The 21,319-nt window shown below is 39.7% G+C and overlaps 2 protein-coding genes across 3 annotated transcripts; one reads left to right on the forward strand and one right to left on the reverse strand.

Annotated features, from left to right (window-relative positions):
* Positions 1 to 953: 953 nt before the first annotated feature.
* On the reverse strand, positions 954 to 13,324 carry zc3h7a (zinc finger CCCH-type containing 7A). 2 transcript variants are annotated; one of them, XM_083930567.1, is made up of 23 exons: positions 13,197 to 13,324; positions 11,975 to 12,074; positions 10,154 to 10,193; positions 9,755 to 9,958; positions 7,852 to 8,010; positions 7,219 to 7,299; positions 6,940 to 6,993; positions 6,817 to 6,856; positions 6,293 to 6,630; positions 5,937 to 6,189; positions 5,779 to 5,807; positions 5,550 to 5,694; positions 5,056 to 5,214; positions 4,492 to 4,697; positions 4,168 to 4,268; positions 3,898 to 4,079; positions 3,696 to 3,769; positions 3,002 to 3,135; positions 2,791 to 2,896; positions 2,576 to 2,684; positions 2,346 to 2,479; positions 1,756 to 1,919; positions 954 to 1,658 (listed from the first exon to the last, which is right to left on the reverse strand). In XM_083930567.1, the coding sequence occupies exons 2-23, from the start codon at positions 12,040 to 12,042 to the stop codon at positions 1,469 to 1,471; spliced, it is 2,970 nt and encodes a 989-aa protein (XP_083786693.1). In that variant the 5' UTR covers positions 12,043 to 12,074; positions 13,197 to 13,324; the 3' UTR covers positions 954 to 1,468. The 2 variants fall into 2 exon arrangements, with proteins under 2 accessions (XP_083786693.1, XP_083786692.1); XM_083930566.1 differs by having other exon boundaries at positions 3,002 to 3,138.
* Positions 13,325 to 16,918: 3,594 nt separating this feature from the next.
* On the forward strand, positions 16,919 to 20,008 carry pla2g10 (phospholipase A2 group X). Its single transcript, XM_083931909.1, has 4 exons — positions 16,919 to 16,971; positions 18,386 to 18,554; positions 19,187 to 19,293; positions 19,821 to 20,008. Exons 1-4 carry the CDS (start codon positions 16,935 to 16,937, stop codon positions 19,967 to 19,969), a joined length of 462 nt encoding a protein of 153 aa, XP_083788035.1. The 5' UTR covers positions 16,919 to 16,934; the 3' UTR covers positions 19,970 to 20,008.
* The last annotated feature ends 1,311 nt before the right edge of the window (positions 20,009 to 21,319 follow it).

Raw genomic sequence — 21,319 nt, forward strand, 5'->3', positions numbered from 1 at the left:
TTAAACTCCACCTTGATTTCTGCAGGAAACAAATCACAATGCAATTATGTTTTTGTTTTTTCTGCCTGGCTGGAATGCTAAGTAAATTAGCTAATGTAGTATAATTGTGTGCATTTCCATTTCATACTACATTATACCTGCATTCGGAGTAGAGCTTTGATTATCTGCCCGAACCTGGATGGGACCTGACTTATTGGGCTGTAATTCCTCAAAATTACCTCAGGTTTTAATCAGGTCGGATTTGCAGTTTTTTTTAAATTATTTTATTAAATTCATTAAATGCAGACCTTTAGAATCTGTATTGCCATGAATAGTGTATTGGCTGCGTGCCGCCGTCATCCTCTGGATAAATAGACACGGGAAATGTAGGTTTTTAAATTGGGCTCTGGCTCAAAACTGCTGCTGTGTCTCGAGTCGGGCTTGGACAGAAACTGCAGAATCATGCAGGCTCTTGGGCTGGACAATAAATTGATTATATCAAAATCGTGATGACTCTGGATATCGTCTTAGATTTTGAATATTACAAAATGTCTTCTACTTCTCTCCCACTTAGCCATTGTATCCACATTGTGTAAATATTTTGTAGAAAAAAAAGAAAAACACAGTCAACCATGCAATATAGATAGAGGTATTTTGTCAAAAAGATATCATTTGATATCCTCCACAACACCCAGCCCGGGTAGGGCTGGGGCCCAGATCAGTTAAACGTTAAACGTTATACAAAAATTATGACATACAATATTACAGAATAACAGAATTACGTTGAGTACTTTACTGATAATACCGACCTATATACCTTCACTTAATGTTTTCAATAAAGGGCATTTACTTGTAATGGAATATGTCTACAGTGTGGCATTACTACTTTGAATAATTTGGAATTTCTTCTCACCCCTGATAACAGATGTGTAATAAATAATAATAATAAACAGCATTATAAACCCATATTAGGAAAAGAAGTTTTATTCAGTGTGGTTCCCATTACACTGGTAACACTATTAGATAAATGGAAATTGAAAATGAGCTATGTTGATGGATTAAAATAAGAGAACGTCAACTGAACTCTCAAATTAAGTATTCGATACTTAAAACCTATTGAGGGGTCATTAACATATACAAACTGTTTATGAAAAGAAATTATTTTAAGGTCAAGTGTACCTGAACACGTATTTGATCAAGGTTTACACATGCTAGTCTCAGCACCATTCTCAGATATTCTACTGAATGGTGCATAGCAAAGCTCCAAGTGTCTTCCACTCAGCATTTGCTGTTAACAATAACACTTGTGTAGTTGAGATCAGAGTAAACCAGCCACCAATCAGAGGGCTGGATCTGAACTCCCTCTTTAAAATCATGCCGTGATCAGGGTGTTTCCTTTGCACCTCAGAGGCCATCAAGGATCATCTGACTCTAGACTGTTTGAATACTGCATTAAGCGCAACTGAGCATGAATATTGTCATCGCATCATTATATAATGTCTTTAAGCAGAAAACTGTATTTTCCAAAGTCATTGTCATTTGGTGCTATAAGATGGTCTTTTCTGGCTTTGGCAAGTTTCATCAAAAGGAATTCCCTGCGCTCCATCCACTCTTTTAGTTCCTGCTCTCCGTGTGCCAGCTTACACAAGTCATCCTCTGTGCACGTGCCTTTGAGGAACCTAAGAGAAACGAGATCAAAGAGGTCAACCATCACAAACCGCTGGAGTCAGACTGGTAACCAGAGACATACAGGTGTGGAGTGGCTGATAATCTTACCTCTCACAAACTTTGAAAGTTCCTGTGGGAAACCGATACTGCCAGCAGTTCTGATCATCCTCAGAGTTGAAAACTCGGTCTTTGTGTTTTTCTGATGTGATATGCTGCTGCCACTGCTTCTCACTGTTGCAGTTTTTACCGCACAGCCAACAGTGATTGCCAGCCTGCGAAAAACACACACAGCCATCTCATTTACACCAATGACTAATTACCATCTGGTTTTTATTCCATTCAACGTTATCGCTGTTCATTTGAATTACTTATCAAATAACTACATTAAAATGAGATTCCATCAAAAATATTCACACAATTTAACAATTAGGCACTAATAGTTTTTACTGCGTCTGACAACTAAATTATTATCTATCAAAAGAAAGAAATACAACACTGCTGCCAATGACTGTTTTCATAGCTGTACAGTGAAACAGTTTCTAAACTACATCTAGGAGAGGAAATGAACTTAATTAAGCGGCAGGCTTTTACTAAAACGTGGCTCTTAGAGGAACGGTACAAAATAAACACCACTGACCAGTTTATACACAAACCAGACAAAAGCAGTGCGTCATATTTGCTGGGCTTTAAAAACTCACCACTTCTTCAGCGTAGTCTGTTGGCATGTGGATCTGTTTGCCATTCTCCCTGACAGAGTTATTGGAGGTCTCCTCACCCCAGCCAGGCTTCTGAGACTGCAGCCACTGCTCATAAAGCTGATCCATATCTGGAACTAAAGGAGGGGATAAAATGAGTGATTATTTTTGGTGCCTCACATACTAATTAAATTCGACCGTGTACGAGAGGCCATCTCCTTGGCATAACTCACTGTTGTTTTCCTTCATGTAGGTCCACAGGTCTCTTTCTTCTACACTGTGGGCAAATGTGCAATTCCCAATGTACTGACACTTCTTGCCAGCTGTCACATGCATGCAAATCTAATAAAGGGAAAAATAACATTTGGTGACCATTGCAGGAGATTTGTTTTAAAGCAGGAACACAAAGATCAAACAACCATGTCGTAGGAAAAGGTTTGGCATGTACCTCAAATTGAGATGGGATGGGTTTTTTGGTTGGAAGTGGTCTAACGGTCGTCCACTTTTTCCTTTCATGGGAACTTACAAGCACCACCCGCCTGTCTTTTGCCCACCTGAGACAGAAAGAGAGAAACTGAGTCTGAGGAAAAATGTATTGAACGACAGGGTTTCACGCATCATCAATTCAGTCATGTGTTCCAAGACTTGGTAATACTCACGTGTGTCTCGCCTTGGCTGAGCAATACTTCTTGTTTTTGTCAGCCTCGCTTAGTTGGCCATTTCTCCAGCACTGGCCACAAACAAACATCATCTTCAGATTTGGGGGCCCAAACCTCCTCTGTGCGCTGGAAAGCTGCTGTGAGATTTGAGGGACAGGTTAAAATCTTCGTTTAACACAAAGGGGATGGGGATGCAAGTCATAGATTAAGGCCAACATATACACCGATCAAGTAGGAAATTATTTCTTCAAATCACATTAGAAAAACACAAAATACCACTGACAAAATGTTTAATGGACACGAGTATTGGATTTTAATAAGCTATTAGTAGAAAATGCATACTATATCATTGAAGTCAAACCCAGTAGGCCATATTAAAGTGAAATGAAAAAAACATTTTCCCAGTTTTAATCTGTTTAATCTCTAATTTATCTCTTGCTATATGATAAAATGTCAATAAAACAATAGAGATTTTTTTTAGCAGTGAAAGCCCTGTTTTTTTTTCTTCCTGTAAAACAGAGGCTGTAATTGTATACAACTCAAATACTGTGTTTCACTGGGCACAGCACATTCTGTTCTGTGTTCATTCTGTTTCACAGGCACATTAAAAGGTAGACTAGATGGATAAGAAGTTAAGAAACGTAGCAGGCAATAAATCAGTGATCGGAGTGCTCACAGAGTATTTTGGGCTTACCTGGGCTCCCTGCAATGAAGCTGTTGCATTCCAAAACTTATTTGCTTCTTGGACAATACTTTCATGAGTTATACCTATATGATCCAAAATAAAATAAAATATTTAGCGGTCACAAATATTGTAAAGAGGTGTTTTAGAAGTTTGTCTTCAAGGTACAACACCTTCCAGCACGTGGAAGAGTATCTTTAAAAAGCAGTCTTACCGAGCTCGTGCTGCATCATCCAGACCTTCAGTTCGATGAGGCTGTGGGCGTAGAAGCAGTCGTCCTCTCTCACGCAGCCGTAGCGGACTTCATGGCGACAGAGATCCAGCTGGCACTGAGGACTCAACGGTCTGATTTTGGAATAACGGACTGTATTCTCCTTCAAAATGTGAACCAGGCACCTAAGAGAGAAACAACGTTCACAAGTTTATCCTTCCCGCAGATATTTCGCACTAGGTCTTGTGTGCTGTAAAATGTGAAATGACTTACTTATGATCCTCAAAGTCGTGCTTCGTTACTGGATGAGAGCAAAGTGATGGGTCATCTTTGTTGGTTTTGCTGATTATTCTGGGTTTGTGGTCAAAGCACACCTGCAAGTTGGAAACAATGTATTTGGGAAATTTCAATATTCTATAATATATATATATACACACACCCACACAGTATATACACATTTATACACATACATAAAAATGTAAGAACCATCTTTGAAGATAAATACCCATTTACAATGAGACGGTATTTCTTTTTTGCCTGACATTGGAATTAAAAAAAAACGAAGCTGCAAATGGGCCAAACTAAATAAATACTCACTCCACAGAGAAACATGAATATCCCGTGATGCTCCTGCAAGATCTTGGGGACAGTCAACCTGACGTTGGAGTTGGGCCCATAAGGATCGAAGAGTAGCTCTCTGGAGATAAACCCTTTCCGCTCTAGAGTCCACACATCAATCTCTTCCTGGCAGTAGGCAAATGTGCAGTGGCCAGGGTACAGGCAATCTCTCCCAACTGCCACCTCTGGAACAACACAGGGAACATTTTAGTATTAGCTGTTAACCAGACATGACTTGTGTGCAACAACAGCAAAGGGTTAAAAAGTGCCAGAAGAAAGTGACAGCAGCTCCACAAAAGCTCCTCCACTCATGTGAATATGTATGTTATAAACATGGGTAGGTAGGGGAAAACATAAACTTATAGAGCACTTTCCATACAAAAAATGCTTTAGAAAAAAATGCAACACATTAAAACAAAGGCATTACATGCCCCAGTAATGGTCAAAATTTAACCCAGCTTAAGGACTTTTTCCTCTCTCTCTGGGAAAATCCAACTACTGGGATTTCAGGGAAAGGAAATGAAAACCTTTTAGAAATGTTACCTTTGCAAATGTAATAAGGTCCAACATATTGAGTTTTTGTTGGTCTTGGCCTTATGAGCTTCCACGATTTGTCTGGTGAATGTTTGATTCTGCCGAGTAAAGCGTCTTTTTTGCATTTATGCTCTTCTGTATGAAGTGTGTAATCCAACACACCAGGCCCTATGGATGGCAAAATAAATACACAGATTAGACCAAACAGTACTTCCCTCCCTTTAAAGAGACATTGTGCTGATTTAAATCCAGCTCTGCATCATGGCAATATGGGCAGTGAGTGCTTCCCGGGCATCCGAGGTCTGCCGAGATGAGGTGTTTCGCTTCATCTGGCGGAGCTCCGTTGGTACGCTTAACTGGGATTTCCATCAGTGAGGGAAACCAAACAAACACTGTTCATCAGCACACACTGCGATGACACAGAGCTTGTTTAAAATCGAGAAAGTATTCCTTTAAAGACAAGACACGACACACTGCACATGACTATTAAAACAACAGCTCACCAGTTTTGACGTAGCAGATCGAGCAAGCTTGTTTGAATTCATGCGTGTCAGCTAAGGGGTTCTTTGCCAATTCAACAGCAGGAGAAGGACCCTTCACTTCAGGCATACCCACAGCCATTCCCATGGGGGTTTCAATATTGTTTAGCTGGTTAAAAAAAAAAAAAAATTATGACAAAATATAAGCCTATAACAATATCTAGGCTGGCTATAATTATCAAACAAATATTACCTGTGAAATGAATGGATTTGGAGCATATTCTGAAATGTTAAAAGACGAGAGAAAATCAGTAGAGTGTTGGTCAGCTGATACTCTTTGATACTGATCGACTTTATTTGGACCAAAATAAAGCCCCCTGATTTCTCAGGCCAGGTAACAAAGTAACATACCATTTTTATAGTCCGTTATAGAGAGACTGTCCAGCGAATCCAGTGGTGGCTGAAGAGAATCAAAAGTGTCCATACCAAAATATGTACTTGACCCCGACTTGTGATACAGCGGGGGCAGAGTTACGGTGCACTGCTGGGAACTACTGTGGAGAAATGGGTTGATGTGAGATGGCATCAGGAATGGACTTGACATTGGACTGCCCGAGGCAATACTGGTTGGCAAAGGAAGAGGCCCCTTCACTGTGGGTATAACCTGAAGGAAGAGCCAAACATAAGTCACACTTCGGTTCAGGTATTGGCACGCTGCAACATTTGTATTCATTGGTGAGAGCCTGCGGCCATATCTCCTCACTAACCATGGCTGATTCAGGCCCAGCTTGGTCCAGTAGATCATCTAGGTCGTCCCCAATGATGTCTGCATCGAAATCTTGTCTGGTTTCAAGCATCGTACAAGGCTTACTGGTTCTGCACCCGTTAACGTATGTGGGGATGGGAAGGGGCACTGACGTGTGTACAGACACAGGCGGGGAAACAGACTCGAAGCCTGGAGGCTCAGATTGGGTTACAGATGAGATGCAGTTGTTGGGAGGAAGTTCATCCATCACTGCTTCATTTAGAGGCGAGTGTACCGCCACTGGAGCTTGGATTGGAGCTGGAGCCAAAACACTGCTATCCTGGGTTAGCTGAGGCACTTCTAAAACACACAAGGGGAAAACTAGATGAGTGTTTTTTGTCCTTTGGCTTTTAATTAACCAGCCCTGCAAACTCACAAGAGGTGAAAGCGGTAAACGGCGCATTTGCACCCCCCCCCCCCCCCAATCGGAGAACTATTTTGCAGGGATTAATTAACGATAACAAATCAAAGCTGCATTACACTTACCAATTTCTATATCTTCAACTGAAGGTGAGCCATGGGAAAACTGAATAAAAGCAGAGGAAATTCATTGAACACTGAATATATCTTAGGACAAAACAGCTACGTATTAGATATTATGTAGTTTACCTTGTCACATGACGCATCTTGATAATTTGATCCTCGTAAAACATTCAAGGCAGGCTGTTAAAACGGAATTAGCTTAATTAATTATGACTTTATGTTCATTATAAAGATCTCAGTCTATGTGCAAAAAAATGTCTACGTTTTGTCTACGCCAAAAAACAGTCAGACGGTGGGGTAAAATTGACAAGCATATAAAGTGAGTTGGGAGGACACTTATATGGTTGTCAATTTTTTTGCAATAAATAAGCCAACTGTCATCGTGATTTTATGAGACACACGTACCTTACTCCTTATATAAGCTTTACGAATTTTCAATCCCAAAATTTTGGCAAGGTCCTGAGTCAGCTGTGTGACACTGGCATCCTGGGGAAACAATGCAAATTGACAGCGTTTATTCAAACACACCCATGGCAACCACGACCAATTCAAGCTTTGTTTTTTCCAATAACCAATTTTTGCTTTCCTTTATATATTTGTTCAAAAGCATCTTTTCCCATTTAGCAAGGATTTTATTTTGCACATATATATATATTTTGTGAAACTTGCCATTTTGTATCAAGTATACGGTCACTTTGCATGTATTTCTGAAAACTTTTGAAGTATTTTAAAGACAGTGATGCAGTGTGACAGAGAAAAAATGGAAAACAATATGATAAATTAAGCCACATGTACCAACATCCATTTTACCTGATATTTCTATATTCAAACTACAGATACTGTGCAACAGTCACAACAATGAACGCGTGTCAGGCAACACGCCAGAAACATTATGACTCCACTGGGTGTGCTTTTCCTGCAGGCGGCCTGAACAGCATTCCAATTTGCTTAATTTGTGTAAAATTGGCTGAGACGAAAAATAGTGAGACCTTGACATTTGGATAAATCAACATAAAGCACGTAGAATATAAACCTTACCTGAGGCACTGCTAGAGAGCATTTGGCAACAGCCTCATAGGCCTCTTGATGTCTTCCCATCTCCTTCAAGGATTTTGCTTTTCTGTACAGTGCTTTGTAGTTCCCCTCGTTTAACTGGAGAGCCTTTTCACAGTCTTCTAATGCTTGGTCATACAGCCCCTAAGAAACAACATATGTCCCATAGTTAGAAAAGCTGTACCAAACCATATTGCTGTAGTGACCACAGAGCACAGAAACCACTGTTTGATCAGAAATTGGTTTTACATGTTCAGGTGAGTCAGATATGGATGTGTTTCCCTGAAGACAGTTGAGTGTTCTATGCCATGTAACGTGATTCAGTGCAGACGGACACTGACAGGAAAGAGGAACTCAATGTTCATCTGAAAGCATCGTTTTTTCCCCCAAATGGACATGTTTTTTTTTGGATCCCGAGTTTAACATGACAGTTGGTGATAAAAGGTGTCAGATATCACCTGTTCTTTCGAGAAAAGAAGTCCAGCAGAGTCTGTAAGCCATTGCTGTGCATCACAACACATTGGATTTTTTATACCGCAGGTATAATCAATGTGGTATATGGTCGACTCATTGTGCATGCAACTCACACCATTCAAATGAATCATATTTGATGTTCTCAGAAAACTAATCAATTCATCAAATATATGCATTTCTTTATCGACCCATTTTTGCCTGCAAAGTACTGTACCATCTCATGGAACCCCAAAGCATCTCATTAGGTTTGGAAGTTATGGATATTGCAACAGATTTCAGATTAAGATCCTAAATTCTGTGCAATAAGATGCTAGTAAATTAACTGATGAATAAAAGCACCAGTTAAGCACGTTTTAAGACATTTTGGGAAATATGCTTATTTGCCTTCTTGCCCAGAGTTAGATGGAAAGATTGTGTGTGTGTGACCATGAGGTTCCCAGGCAACCAGTAGAAAGTCCAGGAAGTGGCTGCTGCAACCAGCCAACAATAAGGTAAGGCCACATGACATTCCTGTTCAATTAAATACCCCCACACTCGGGCACAAACATTAAACACGACATTAAGGTGGTCAGCTCCACCCCTCGAAAACAAACCTGTCCCCCGGCCAGGGCAGTTAAACTGGAGGTGAACAGTGTGTTAATGTGGTGAGCTGGGAGTTTAAAATATGCTTCATGTGTCTTCTATGCCCTTCTATCCACAACCCCTGAAGTATTGTCCTGTGCTTTCATATTAAGATCAACTCTGAAGGAAATGCTGGTATAAAAGATCTCGAACTGATGGGAGATTCTGCCCGGCACTTCAAGGAGCCAATCAGATATAAGCTTTATTACACACAGACACTACAACAGGGGGGCAGAACGCTTTTAAGGGCCGAGGTATGTTTGCAGATTCAGAGAATGCAGAGAAAGCGGGTCGATCAGGTGCAGATTGAACAAAAATGTCAGTTGACAGCTGACCTGCATATGTACACAATGTGCATGAATACAAAGATATTCTGAGGACATGTCCCAATACAACATGGTAATGGAGAACATTGCCTAATGGGCAAGAAACAAAACTTCTAAAGGCTTAGAATCTGAGGGAAATTAAAAACAGAGCTGCTCTTTTGAAATTGCTGTGACATCTAAGAACCTACTTCCTACTATCATTTATGCTGACATTGTGTGAATTGTGTTTTGGTCTAGGTGATTTGTTTTCAAACAGGGTAAGCAATGCAACCTGCTGACTTTGGCAGATAACCTCCAAAATGTGCAGGTTCTAATTTTAAGAATCCAAAAACAAACTTGTTATATTTTGGACCTTACTTGTACAATTTAACGCATTTGTAAACTGTTTGATAGAGTCAAAGGAAGAGAGAATTCAAAGTTTTGATTGAAACAGAAACTCAAGTGTGATAGTGCGACAGCCTACTTACCGGAACAATGTTTAGGTAGGAGGCAGCTCGATTTGCATACAGCTTTTCCAGTAAACTTGTTGGAACACAAATATCTTCGGAGTCCGCATACTCTGCTATACTCAAGGCTTCTGTGTACATCTCGATGGACTTTGTCCAATCCCCTTCTCTAAACACGTCATTTCCTTCCCCAAAAAGATTCCACACAAGATCCTTGATGAACACCTGACAAATAAAGAGAACCAGATCAGTATAAAAGATTCATACAGCAGCTTAAGTGTCTTTTCATCCAGGCACCTTTACTCTGGCAAAAGAAAATCACAGGTTGCCTTTCATTTGACCCAGTCGTCATCCGGGAATCTGTTTAGCTCAGTGCAACACAAGTATTGGAAAGTATTGGCCAAAATCTATATAGCTTACCTCATACTGCTCTTGACTACCAGGAAATGGAAGGGTTGATCTGAAAGCAAAAGAAAGTTCACGTTACAAACCTTGAGTGTTGGCAGAATAAAAAGAACATGTATTGGACAGAGAAGTAACAGTTTTGATTGGAGTTGAGTAGCATTCAGAGCACATCAAGTTTATTTCAGAACAAAGTAGGACCGTAACTAGGGATCGTTTTCATTATCAATGAATAAACCGATTATTTTCCTGATTAATAATTTGGTCATCCCGCGCATTTTATTCCTCAAAATCAGGGGAGTGATGCAGCTTAACCTGATATTTATCTAAATCGGTACAACAATACACCTGAGATTTGTGATTCATCATTTAATATCTATAGTACAGTTACAGTATAGGTGTGTTCTGCACTGTCATAAAAAAACAAACAGATGTGAACTTAAGACTTCAGGACATCATAACAGGAAGGTGTGTGTGTGTGTGTGTGTGTGTGTGTGTGTGTGTGTGTGTGTGTGTGTGTGTGTGTGTGTGTGTGTGTGTGTGTGTGTGTGTGTGTGTGTGTGTGTGTGTGTGTGTGTGTGTGTGTGTGTGTGTGTGTGTGTGTGTGTGTGTGTGTGCGGTTAGTTTGTCAGGTTGCTGCGTATGCAGGTGCTGATGACCTTGACGGCTGAATGCAAACAAGTCATTTCACTCTAAATAAATATGTGATTCAACTATTCTATACTTCTAACATTGAAAAAATGCCAATTACTATTCATAAGAATGTGTTCAAATATACCAAAACATCTGAAACACTAGAAAAGTGAGGCTGTTGTAAATTTCTCAATATGGTTCAAATAAGGAAAATACTAAAAAAAAAAAAACAGTCAAAGACAGCATACCTGTGTAAAAGAGTATAATACACATATGCATACTGACAAAGAACTCACTGTCAAGATTCATTTCTGAAAGTTATTAATCAGTTGGTGTATGGTGAAACTTGGCAGATGGTTTGTTTTACTAGAAACTAGCTGCAAAAAGGTTGTGTCATTTAAAATCATCATGGAAAATTTCACAATAACCACCATGAAGCTGTTTTGTTAATGTGGTTTTTGGTTCAGCTGTTGCCTGGCATTCTAAGTCACCTTCCCTCTTCAGCGCACTGATCAATGAGGGTGATTAATTTTATAGTTTAGATCATCAGGCATTGTCAGTATTAGACAACTCAACACACCGTGGCATCAGTGAAGTTTCAAGTTGACTGAACAGCGATGACGCGCAGGGCAGTATTTTAAGTATCACTTTTGTTTTACAAATAAAAGGCCCTTTCAGATTGGATAAAATGTAACAGTGGCTGCCTGGCCGTAGCTCTAATGCATATATACAAGGCTCCGATCAGGAGAACATCCTACATTAAAAACAAAACTAATGTGTAGCCAGTAATCGGCCGTGTCATTCAGTGACACCCAGCTGATCTGAACAACAATGCATGATGTAAAGCTGACAAATCATTCTTGTATCATGCAGTCTATGGAGGCAGTCGCACCGTTTCATTAAAAAGTAATCGCAAACACAGGCAGACAAGTACCTAGACTAGTGCACATGGAAACATCAGGAACGCGCGCACACACACACACACACACACACACACACACACACACACACACACACACACACACACACACACACACACACACACACACACACACACACACACACACACACACACACACACACACACACACACACACACACACACACACACACACACACACCACACACCACACACCACACACAATTGTATTAAAGTAAAATTAAGTTACATCCCTGACGTCAAGAGGCCTAAACGTTGACACTTACTGGATGAACTGCAGGCCTTTCTGAATCTCCTGCCAGCGACGACTCCTGTCCTGACATGACCCTGACATGTTTGTATGAATACCCACTGCTCTGTCAGCACCTGTAATGACATGACATTTATATTATTATATAAAATGGTGAAAGTCAAGGTAAAAATAATAATAAAAAATGGCAAAGACAACATAAAAGCATCCCTTGCCTTGCTCATTAAAAGTGCATCAGCAGGTTGCCCGACTGGTTCCCTGACAGCTCATAAACTCAGTGTGTTCACGGGAATTATATTACAGAAAGCCTTCTTTACCTTCAATGATCAACGCTTCCGCATTTAGTAATGACGACACGTGTAATTCCGGAAACGGACGCTTCACATTTTTCTTAGCCCGCGAGCTGATAACATTAACAAAACACTTCAGGATAGTATAGTTAAACTTAAAAAAAACTACATATCTGAAGCTGTGGACGATAACAGGCTGTTCTTGTTGGCCCGGCAACATTGTTTAAACATAGCAGCTGAAAGCAGGGGGTCCATTATCGGACATCACTCCGATGGCACAGACTAATCTCGCTTCTAAAGTATATTTTTCAAACTAATGCTGGTGTTTTACTAGACACACATAAAGAACCGTCATCTTGGTATCCCAATAGCGTGTATTGGAGCAAATAACGTTAATCGAATGAGTATATTGGGTTACAGGAAGAGACGGGGTAGTTGGTGAGAATAAAGGGTGCGTCTGTGCTTGTTTTGGTCAGCAAAATCAACTTTATTCTTGAGAACATAAAAGCTTTCATGGTTAAACAATTACGCCCCCATCAAGACGACGGTCTGGCCAAGGAGAAAAGCATCACTTCGGGGTAGTTTTATGAGTGAGAAAAGCACCTCGTACTGGGACGTGTCCGATAATCCACGCATGGCATTTAGCGCACGTGTGTTAAAGCGGGTAGACTTCTAGCAACCATCACCTGCTAGCAAAGGTTAGTAATGTATAGCTCACATAGTTTACCCACTGCCAACACACTAACGGACTTCAGCACACTGGCCTAACCAGCGGTGCCAGCCTAAAGTTTCTAGGAAGTACACTGCACCCAACAAAGCACAGGCATGCACCAAGTTGAACTAGTTCCCCGGAGCAAACAATAGCGAGCAGTTAGATGTTTAGCTTTCTGTCTGAGATCTTGTAAATATTACGTAGTGTATCGAACACTGTCAGCCGGGTGTACTTACATGAATGGATCTTTATTCCGAACAACCTCTATGTCGGTTATCTAAAAGGAGGGAAATTGATACTTCGTTTTAGCTAAAATAACTTGGCTAGATGTGCTGTACCGTTGAAGGCCGCCCTTTGCTGCTTCTTCTTCTCTGATTCTCGGGAGCGCGAACACAGACTCCAGCGCGGTGCTGCCACCTACAGACGGTGGAAGGACACGACAACAGTTCCCCCATAGAAAAGGACTGCGCCACTTCAAGTCTATGGTACCTCTTTAGTGATAGAGTACTGACGCTAATAGGCCTACTAATGGTAATACATTATAAGAAAAAGTACTAATGAAACAATGTTTATAGGCTACCCATTGGTTGAGAAATCTTACCCAGGACTGCTATATAGACAGCTATTTAAAAAACAACATGTTTTACTGTTGCATTCTTGACTGCTGTATTGCCACACACCATGCTCTCATTCTAAAATTGTCTGTATATTATCCTACGGTGATGGTGCATTTAAACCCCCAGTGCAGTATTTCCTTTGAACACATGTTCTCTGATACACTTTTTATATTTTTATATGAACTGTAGATATGTGTGTACTCAAAGTGTTTCTGTATTGTGGGATTTCCCCTGTTTTATTAGGGCTTCTCAGGTTTGCTCCAAACTAAGTTCTGTTGTACTTGTGTGCAGTGACAATAAAGTATCTATCTATCTATCTATCTATCTATATATATATATATATATATATATATATATATATATATACAGTATATATGTCTGTCTATCTAGACAATATGAACAACATCACTATTTAATTTCTTAGAGTGTATAGAAGACTAAATACACACATCAACATACTGCTACTACTATTACTACACATGCATATGCAAACACAATATAAAGAATATAATGTAATAAACTGCTATTATAACTACTTTTCTTGTTTCATTGCCGTAGTTTCCTTTCATTTGTTTTCTGTTCTATGCTATCGTGGATCGTTTCCTAATAGGTTAATAGTTGCAGTTATAATAATAGAAATGTGTCTAATGGTTATATGGATGGAACTAAGGATTCAATTGTATTACAGTGTTATACAAAATGAAAGGTCCCATATTATGCTATTTTTCAGGTTCATTCTTGTATTTGGGGTTTCCACTAGAACATGTTTACATGCTCAAACAGCACATCATTTTTGCCATGTGTCTGTCTGAATATAGTTGTGACATCAAGGAAGTCCTGACGGCTCTTTTAAAGGCACAGTTTGTGAAATGTTGAATTGAATGGAATGAGCATTTTAATTCTTTCAAAGAATATATATATATATATATATATAAAAGAAGAAGACATAGAAATCTCATTATTTACAATAAGAGACCTTTAATATTCAATTGTAGTATTATGTATAAAACGAACAATGGTCCTTTCAAATGTTATTTCAATTCATGTAAGTTCAATCATGTAAGTTCAACCATTTTTCTTGTCATCCTTGAAAATGTATTCATTTTGTCATGTATAAATGAGGTTTGAACACTGTTCAATGAGAGTTATCAAACAAGCGTGTTAGAGCAGCAGATATGTGTGATCCAGCTACTACACCCAACTGCAGACATCCAACTACTTGCCTTCTTTTAGTTTCATCATTTCCTGGCTTGTTTTCCTTTCCCAAAATTAGGTCAGAGCATTTCATGCACGGATTCTCAGCTGAAAACTAATGTGTTGTAGTTTTTATTCTCCAAGTATACTCAGTTTGGTCTTCACTCAACATCACATTTTGCTGAATGTTTCTCAGGCTGAAGCTCAGCTGGTCCTTTCAATCTGAAATATGTATTTTTGGATTGATTCTTTATGTATCTTATCAGCTCTCATTAACATTCAGGCTTTTCAGTCAGGTGTGTTCAGCTCAATCTGATCCAACTGTTGGCTGGATGTTTTGTGGCAATGGATCGGTCGAGCTGAAAATAATCAGATGTACAGGAATCGAGGGACGTGTCTCCTCTCATGAAGTGCCGTCATCCTGGCAGCTGCATAACTGCCAGGAGGAGGCGCTTATCTCACATTGTGCAGAAGCATCGCTGAGGAACTGAATCACAAAACACTGTGAATATGTCCCCTGTTATCAAAACCCAAAGCGTGCGTCTTTTATGATTTAGCTGCCCTGACATTACCACATTATGAATGACAATGCAGTCCAGTGCGACAGAGCTGCATATTAGAGAGAACATAATAGAAAGATGGAACCAAAAGATATGACACAATTCATGCCATTTCCGGATCAGGTGTGCAATTTGTCAAATAAACAATCTCAGCTGTAAAACTAAGACACTTGTGGTGCTGCTCAGTAAATCATACTGACAGTAACAGTTTGTCTTATGGAGAGAATGACTGTTCTAGTCACCCCACTGACATGTTTATTTACGAGGGGAAGAAGATGGCTGTCTTTATGATTATAGAGGGGAACTATACTATTGGAGTATAATTACCATAATCTGCAAGTCTAGGTGTATTTGTCGTGAGGAAGTGGAACCATATATTTTGCTTCTTACAGAAACTAAAAATGTGCCGCGTTAGCAACAATTGGCCCCGAAGCTCATTGAAATCTGCAAATCACAAACATAGCATATGTTTAATTAATTTCCCATATTTATTCTGTACCCGACATACACTACAGGAATATAGAACACTTGGAAAGCTCAAAATGACTTAAGTTTTATGTGTAAACCGAGAAAAAAATCTAGAATTAAAGGGGATATATTATGCTCGTTTTCAGGGTCGTACTTGTGTATTTTACCAGAACATGTTTACATGCTTCAATGTTCAAAATGAACTGAATATATCTGTGTTCACTCTCTTTCTGAAGCACTCCATTTTAACGCCTGTCTCTTTAAGAGCCCCTCCTGATCAGCATCAGTGCTGTTGGCATCTCCATTGCAGCCGGGGATGACTGCAACGGCACTGTAGAGGCACTGCCAAGTTGTGTTATCACAACTGTACTTGATTCCTTAGGGCTTGTTGAAAGGTTTTGAATATGGGCTGTGTTCATATCCTTGTCTTTGGTATTCACAGTATTTATATGGCACCTAGACCTGCTTTACGATTAAAAAAGACACGGAAATCTAACTTTTTACAACATGGGACCTTTAACATTATCATCCAAAGTGACTCTGATCTATAAAATGTATAGTGTTGGATTTCTGTCTTCCTGAAGTAATGAAACACAAAGTAAGAGAGTCATTTTTCTAGAATTTTGAGGGGCGTGATTGGTAAAACATCCCAGTCTGTGGGTTTTGAGGTGAATACAAAAATAACACATATGAAAGTCATAAATAATGGACAAACGTGTTCATTACAACATGTGTGTAGTTGATTTTCATATAGGTGCTAAAAGTGTAGTACCTCTAGAAAACACACACACACACACACACACACACACACACACACACACACACACACACACACACACACACACACACACACACACACACACACACATACACGTACACACACACACACACACACACACACACATACACATACACATACACACACACACACACTGGTCCTAAAGAGCTAAGAAGCAGTAAAAGCCTACAGGCTGTTTCCTCTAGGGGGTGTACAGTTTGACAAATACTGGATTAGCTTCTGGCCAATGGTGATGTTGGAGATTATTCAAACACCATCTAAAAACAGCTCTCCACTCAATGCTACCCTCCCTGAGTGTAAACACTTAGTGTGCAGTTCAGCCGCCTGTTGCATACCATGACTGCGTTTCACCGAATACTCCTCCTGTTGTCTGGTAAGGTGATTATTTTATTATGTTGTAGTGGAGCTGCAGCTAGTAATAAAATGCTAAAACTTGAAAAGTTATTTTACTGTCATAGAGGGAGTGCAGAGCAGCAGTGAAGGGAAAATACCTGTGTTTACATAGTGATTGAGTGAAAGTGGTATTCTATAAGGAGCAGGTGCAAACACACTAAATGGATTTTGCTCTACAATTTACAGTTACAAATCTGTGCTTGGTTAGGGTGTTCAGGCAGAGCCATAGTGAAGCTTCCTGGTGTTCATAAGGTGTGAGATGTGAGATGTGAGTAAAAGTGAAGTAAAGCCTCGTAGATTTTTACTATCGTACTGGGGCTCTGTGCAGAAACACAGGCATGTGAAGAGATCATGTGAAGTACCTTTACAGATATTTTAGATTCTGTAGCCAATTAAGGTGAAACTACATACACTCAGTGGCCAGTTTGTTATAATAACACTGTGCTTAATGAACAGCAAATAGAATTTTGGTCGAAACCACTTAAGTGAGGTTATTTACCTACCCTTATTGATATAAATGGGATGGGCAAAAACAGACTCCCAGGTCAGCTTCTCTGAAAAATTAAATACAGTACATTTTCAAGAGATGCTCACAGATACTTCATCTCTAGGTTGTTTTTTTTAAGGTTTGTTTCAATGGGAAAATGGTCGGAAAACCCCAAACTCCTTCGACTCAACATTTGCCAGAAAGGCAAAGGAAGAAAGCGAGGAGTATCTTTGCAGATAACTCCCATCCTCTCTTCAGACAGTTTGAGCTCTTGAGCTCGAGGAGGCGTTATAGAGTCCCTCTGGCAACTCAAAATGTATTTAAGAAGTTCCTCATTCCAAGTGCCATCAATATTCTCAACTCAATAATATGACTTTTTTATGTTTGTTTTACTAGCTCCTTATCTGCTTTTTATGTTTATGCTGAAGACAAATGTCCCCTTAGTGGACAATAAAGATATATTCTATTGTGTTCAATATAGTTCAACGAACTATACACACTTCATCCTCCAAAATGATCATAAAGTTGACTCAACACCTCTTTAAAACAGTTTCAACAACAACTGAACATTATAACCTTCATTGAGGTGGGATTTATTGCAGGACTGTTGTGTCAGACTGCCTTAGATGATCTTAATAATAAAACTGGCAGCTGAATGTATAGAGGGTGGACAAAAGAAAATAAATCTTTACATCTAATGCAAGACAATAATACTACAAAGAGGACTTTTTGTTGAATTTTGTTGATTTTGTCAGAGACAGCAGTTTCTATTATTTTGTCCCCCCCTGAATATCACACCACATATCAACAACTCTCCACAAAAAAAGTGTGTAAAGTAACCGAGACATTTTTACAAGACGAGAGATGAGTTGATCCCTCCTCTTCGGTCCTTTATTTCCCTTTGCAGTGGCCGTTGCCTCTGCGGCGACACGCAGGTCCCAGCGGACAAGAAGAGGGTTACTGGAGTTGGCGGGAGCCATCAAATGCAGCACAGGGAGATCTGCCTTGGCTTACATGATGTACGGATGCTACTGTGGACTGGGTGGTCAAGGCTGGCCCAGAGACAAGGCTGACTGGTGAGGCACCATAATCACACTCTCCTCTAGAAAATACAACACTGTCAAAGTCTGTTTTTATTTTCAAGAATATCTGAACACATGATGATAGTGTGGGCTAAACTGTATAGTAAAATGTACAGTAGATGTTCGGCTGACACTATGTATGGCCCACCTATACATTATGTGAGCCAAAAGATATAATTCAGCATGCAATGGGGATGTTTAGCCCTCAACTCCACGAGTCATGCATACGCATTATTTCCTCACCATGCATCCTGCCCGTGTACACACAGTTTCCTTTTCTGAATGAGAAGGAGGGAGTGAGGTCAAAATTCAGCACACTCAAATGCTCCAATGGGTGCTTCAAAATAGGTCTAAAAATTCCACACCCAAATCCTAATTGCCGTCTCCTTCCTTTCCTTCTTGGCCACAGGACATTGAACCCCCTCAAACCAGTTAACTGCTAACTATCTGTTGTGAAAAGTCATGTGGTGATCCTGCCCGGCTTTTAAAATAGCCGTGGTGCGATTGAAACCACGGTGTGGTGACTACCCACCTACTGCTTCCTTGGCCATGCCTTGTGTAATCCAGAGTTCAGCCTTAAAAATAAAACATTTGTCATGTCGTTAATCTCTCTGTATGTTCTGTAGGTGTTGCCACAGGCATGATTGTTGTTATGGAGATGCTGAGCTTCTTGGCTGCCAAACCAAAACAGACCAGTATCAGTGGACGTGCGAGGACAAGAAGGCTGAGTGTGGTATTGCATTTTTAATTATGTATGCATAAGAAATAGAAGATACAATGTTTTGTGTACTTTATAACACACCATGATGGGTAAACCTGAAAGTGAGACACAGATCAGGCTGTGTGTGATCTACAAATATCCATGGTGTTTATGAAAAACAGTAAGCAGACAGCTAATTGAAGGGGTAAGACAGCATGTTTGTAACATGTATTTAATGGTATTTTAAGCTCCCTTAAATCACAGCAATGTCTGCAAGAAAGAGCAACAGTCTTAATGAGGTTAACAAATTAAGTACTAAAAATAGTGGGTTGTTTACGACATTCTCTACATAAATCAATATAGAATAAATGAATAATTACCGTTCAGTAGCCTGCTGTCCCTCATTTTCAGAGACACTGAAATGGACTGGATGTTTGTAAGACTATTAGCCTTTGCAAGACATATTACCAACAAATATCACAGTGTTAATGAGAAAATCACTAACACTCTTTTTTTCCCAGCTTGTTACTTAAAGAAGACATTTTTGTTCTTCATTGCAGATGATTTGAAGGACAAATGTGAAAAGCTGCTGTGCAAGTGTGACAGAGACGCTGCCAAGTGTTTGAGAAAAGCACCTTTCATCCGGAAATATGCCGTATGGCCAGATTTCCTCTGTGGTTACGAACATCCAATGTGTTCTATTTACTGACACAATAAACACAAACCCGGTGTGTTTTTTGTAAATATTACAGAAATAATGGTAAAGTAGTGGTAAGCATAAATATTTTACTTGTATTATATTTTTTGTTTTTTTTACTGATATCAGGCTCTTTTCATTCAATTGTAAAAGCACATAATGATGCATGTGCAGGGTTAAACAATGTTGTGTTTTTGCAGATATCTTGATACTGCATATGTTGTTTTAATAAAAGACAAAACTGCCATTACATGAACGCCTCTTTTTTGACACACACACGCACACATACACACACACACAAGCACACGCGCACACACACACACACACACACACACGGTGACTGCCTGTAAAGTAACGAGGATTACTGCTGCAGTAGATTCACACAATGTAAAGGCAACTTGAGCGTTCCTCTGTTGAAACTCGGTCAAGACTTAGCCAGAAGGTCAAATGTTAATCAGCGAGGGAAAGATCAGATAGCCGTTCCTCACAACGGCCCTGTTATTTGCTGAAATAAGGTGCATTGCCTACCTTCTAACTTAAGTTGACTCCCTTTGCTCTAGGTTTGTTTCTGACTACACTTCATTCATCGAAAAGAAGCTTTTTTGGAAATGTGTTCTAATACTCAAATTGAGGTTGTCCTGCTTGTCTATTTTAAGGTCTGCTTTGACTCCTTTTTTTCCCCCAAACCCAAATGAAATAATTCAGATGCATTGTCATAGCTATTTTAGCCAGCTAAAAATGTTACTGTAAAAAGGGATTGAAAAGTCTTTGGTCTTCGGTCATTTGTTAATAAAAGCTTAAAACAACTTTCTCATGAAGTCTGCAGAAGAAGTTAGTCACTAAATAGCTATTAAGTGATCTCATGTACCTTAAAGGTTCCATTTTGTTCAAATTTCCAGGTCTCTTTTTACTACAATGCAAGTGGAGGTGCTGTATGAATATTGTGAGAGTATCAAAACGCTCAATCCACAGAGAAAAGCACACAGCCAATATTCAGAAACTGTGCTTTTGAATGAGCCATCAGGACTTCAGTACGATTGTGATGTCACAACTTTATTATGTTAGAAAAATGCAGTTGCATTGTAATCCTTCCCCGGGTACAGTGATGGTGCAGAGATTCAGAGAGTGCATCAAGGTTATGAAAGGAGGCTAGAACATCAAACAAAAACGGCTGTACTTTGGGGGTATGATGCATGCGCAGTGGAACTGGAGCGGTGCTGTTGGAGAGTTTCAGCAGATGTGCTAGAGTAAGGTGATGGTTTCCTCTCAGGTGTTGTTTGGGTGCACTTGCTCTCTTTCTATGATGCACCACCTATTGAGCCTCATGGCAATTGCAGACCAGATTTTACTGCACATGTGTCA

The sequence above is a fragment of the Echiichthys vipera genome, assembly GCF_963691815.1.
Source record: "Echiichthys vipera genome assembly, chromosome: 17".
Lineage (NCBI taxonomy): Eukaryota > Metazoa > Chordata > Actinopteri > Perciformes > Trachinidae > Echiichthys > Echiichthys vipera.

Bases quoted from the DNA above. Each gene is read 5' to 3' on its own strand.
- pla2g10 (XM_083931909.1), top strand. From the start codon at position 16,935: ATGACTGCGTTTCACCGAATACTCCTCCTGTTGTCTG. The intron at 16,972-18,385 runs GTAAGGTGATTA...TTCCCTTTGCAG, and splicing joins AATACTCCTCCTGTTGTCTG to TGGCCGTTGCCTCTGCGGCG. The intron at 19,294-19,820 runs GTATTGCATTTT...TCTTCATTGCAG, and splicing joins GGACAAGAAGGCTGAGTGTG to ATGATTTGAAGGACAAATGT.
- zc3h7a (XM_083930566.1), bottom strand. From the start codon at position 12,042: ATGTCAGGGTCATGTCAGGACAGGAGTCGTCGCTGGCAGGAGATTCAG. The intron at 9,959-10,153 runs GTAAGCTATATA...TTTATTTGTCAG, and splicing joins GTAGTCAAGAGCAGTATGAG to GTGTTCATCAAGGATCTTGT. The intron at 3,770-3,897 runs GTAAGACTGCTT...TGGATCATATAG, and splicing joins GATGATGCAGCACGAGCTCG to GTATAACTCATGAAAGTATT.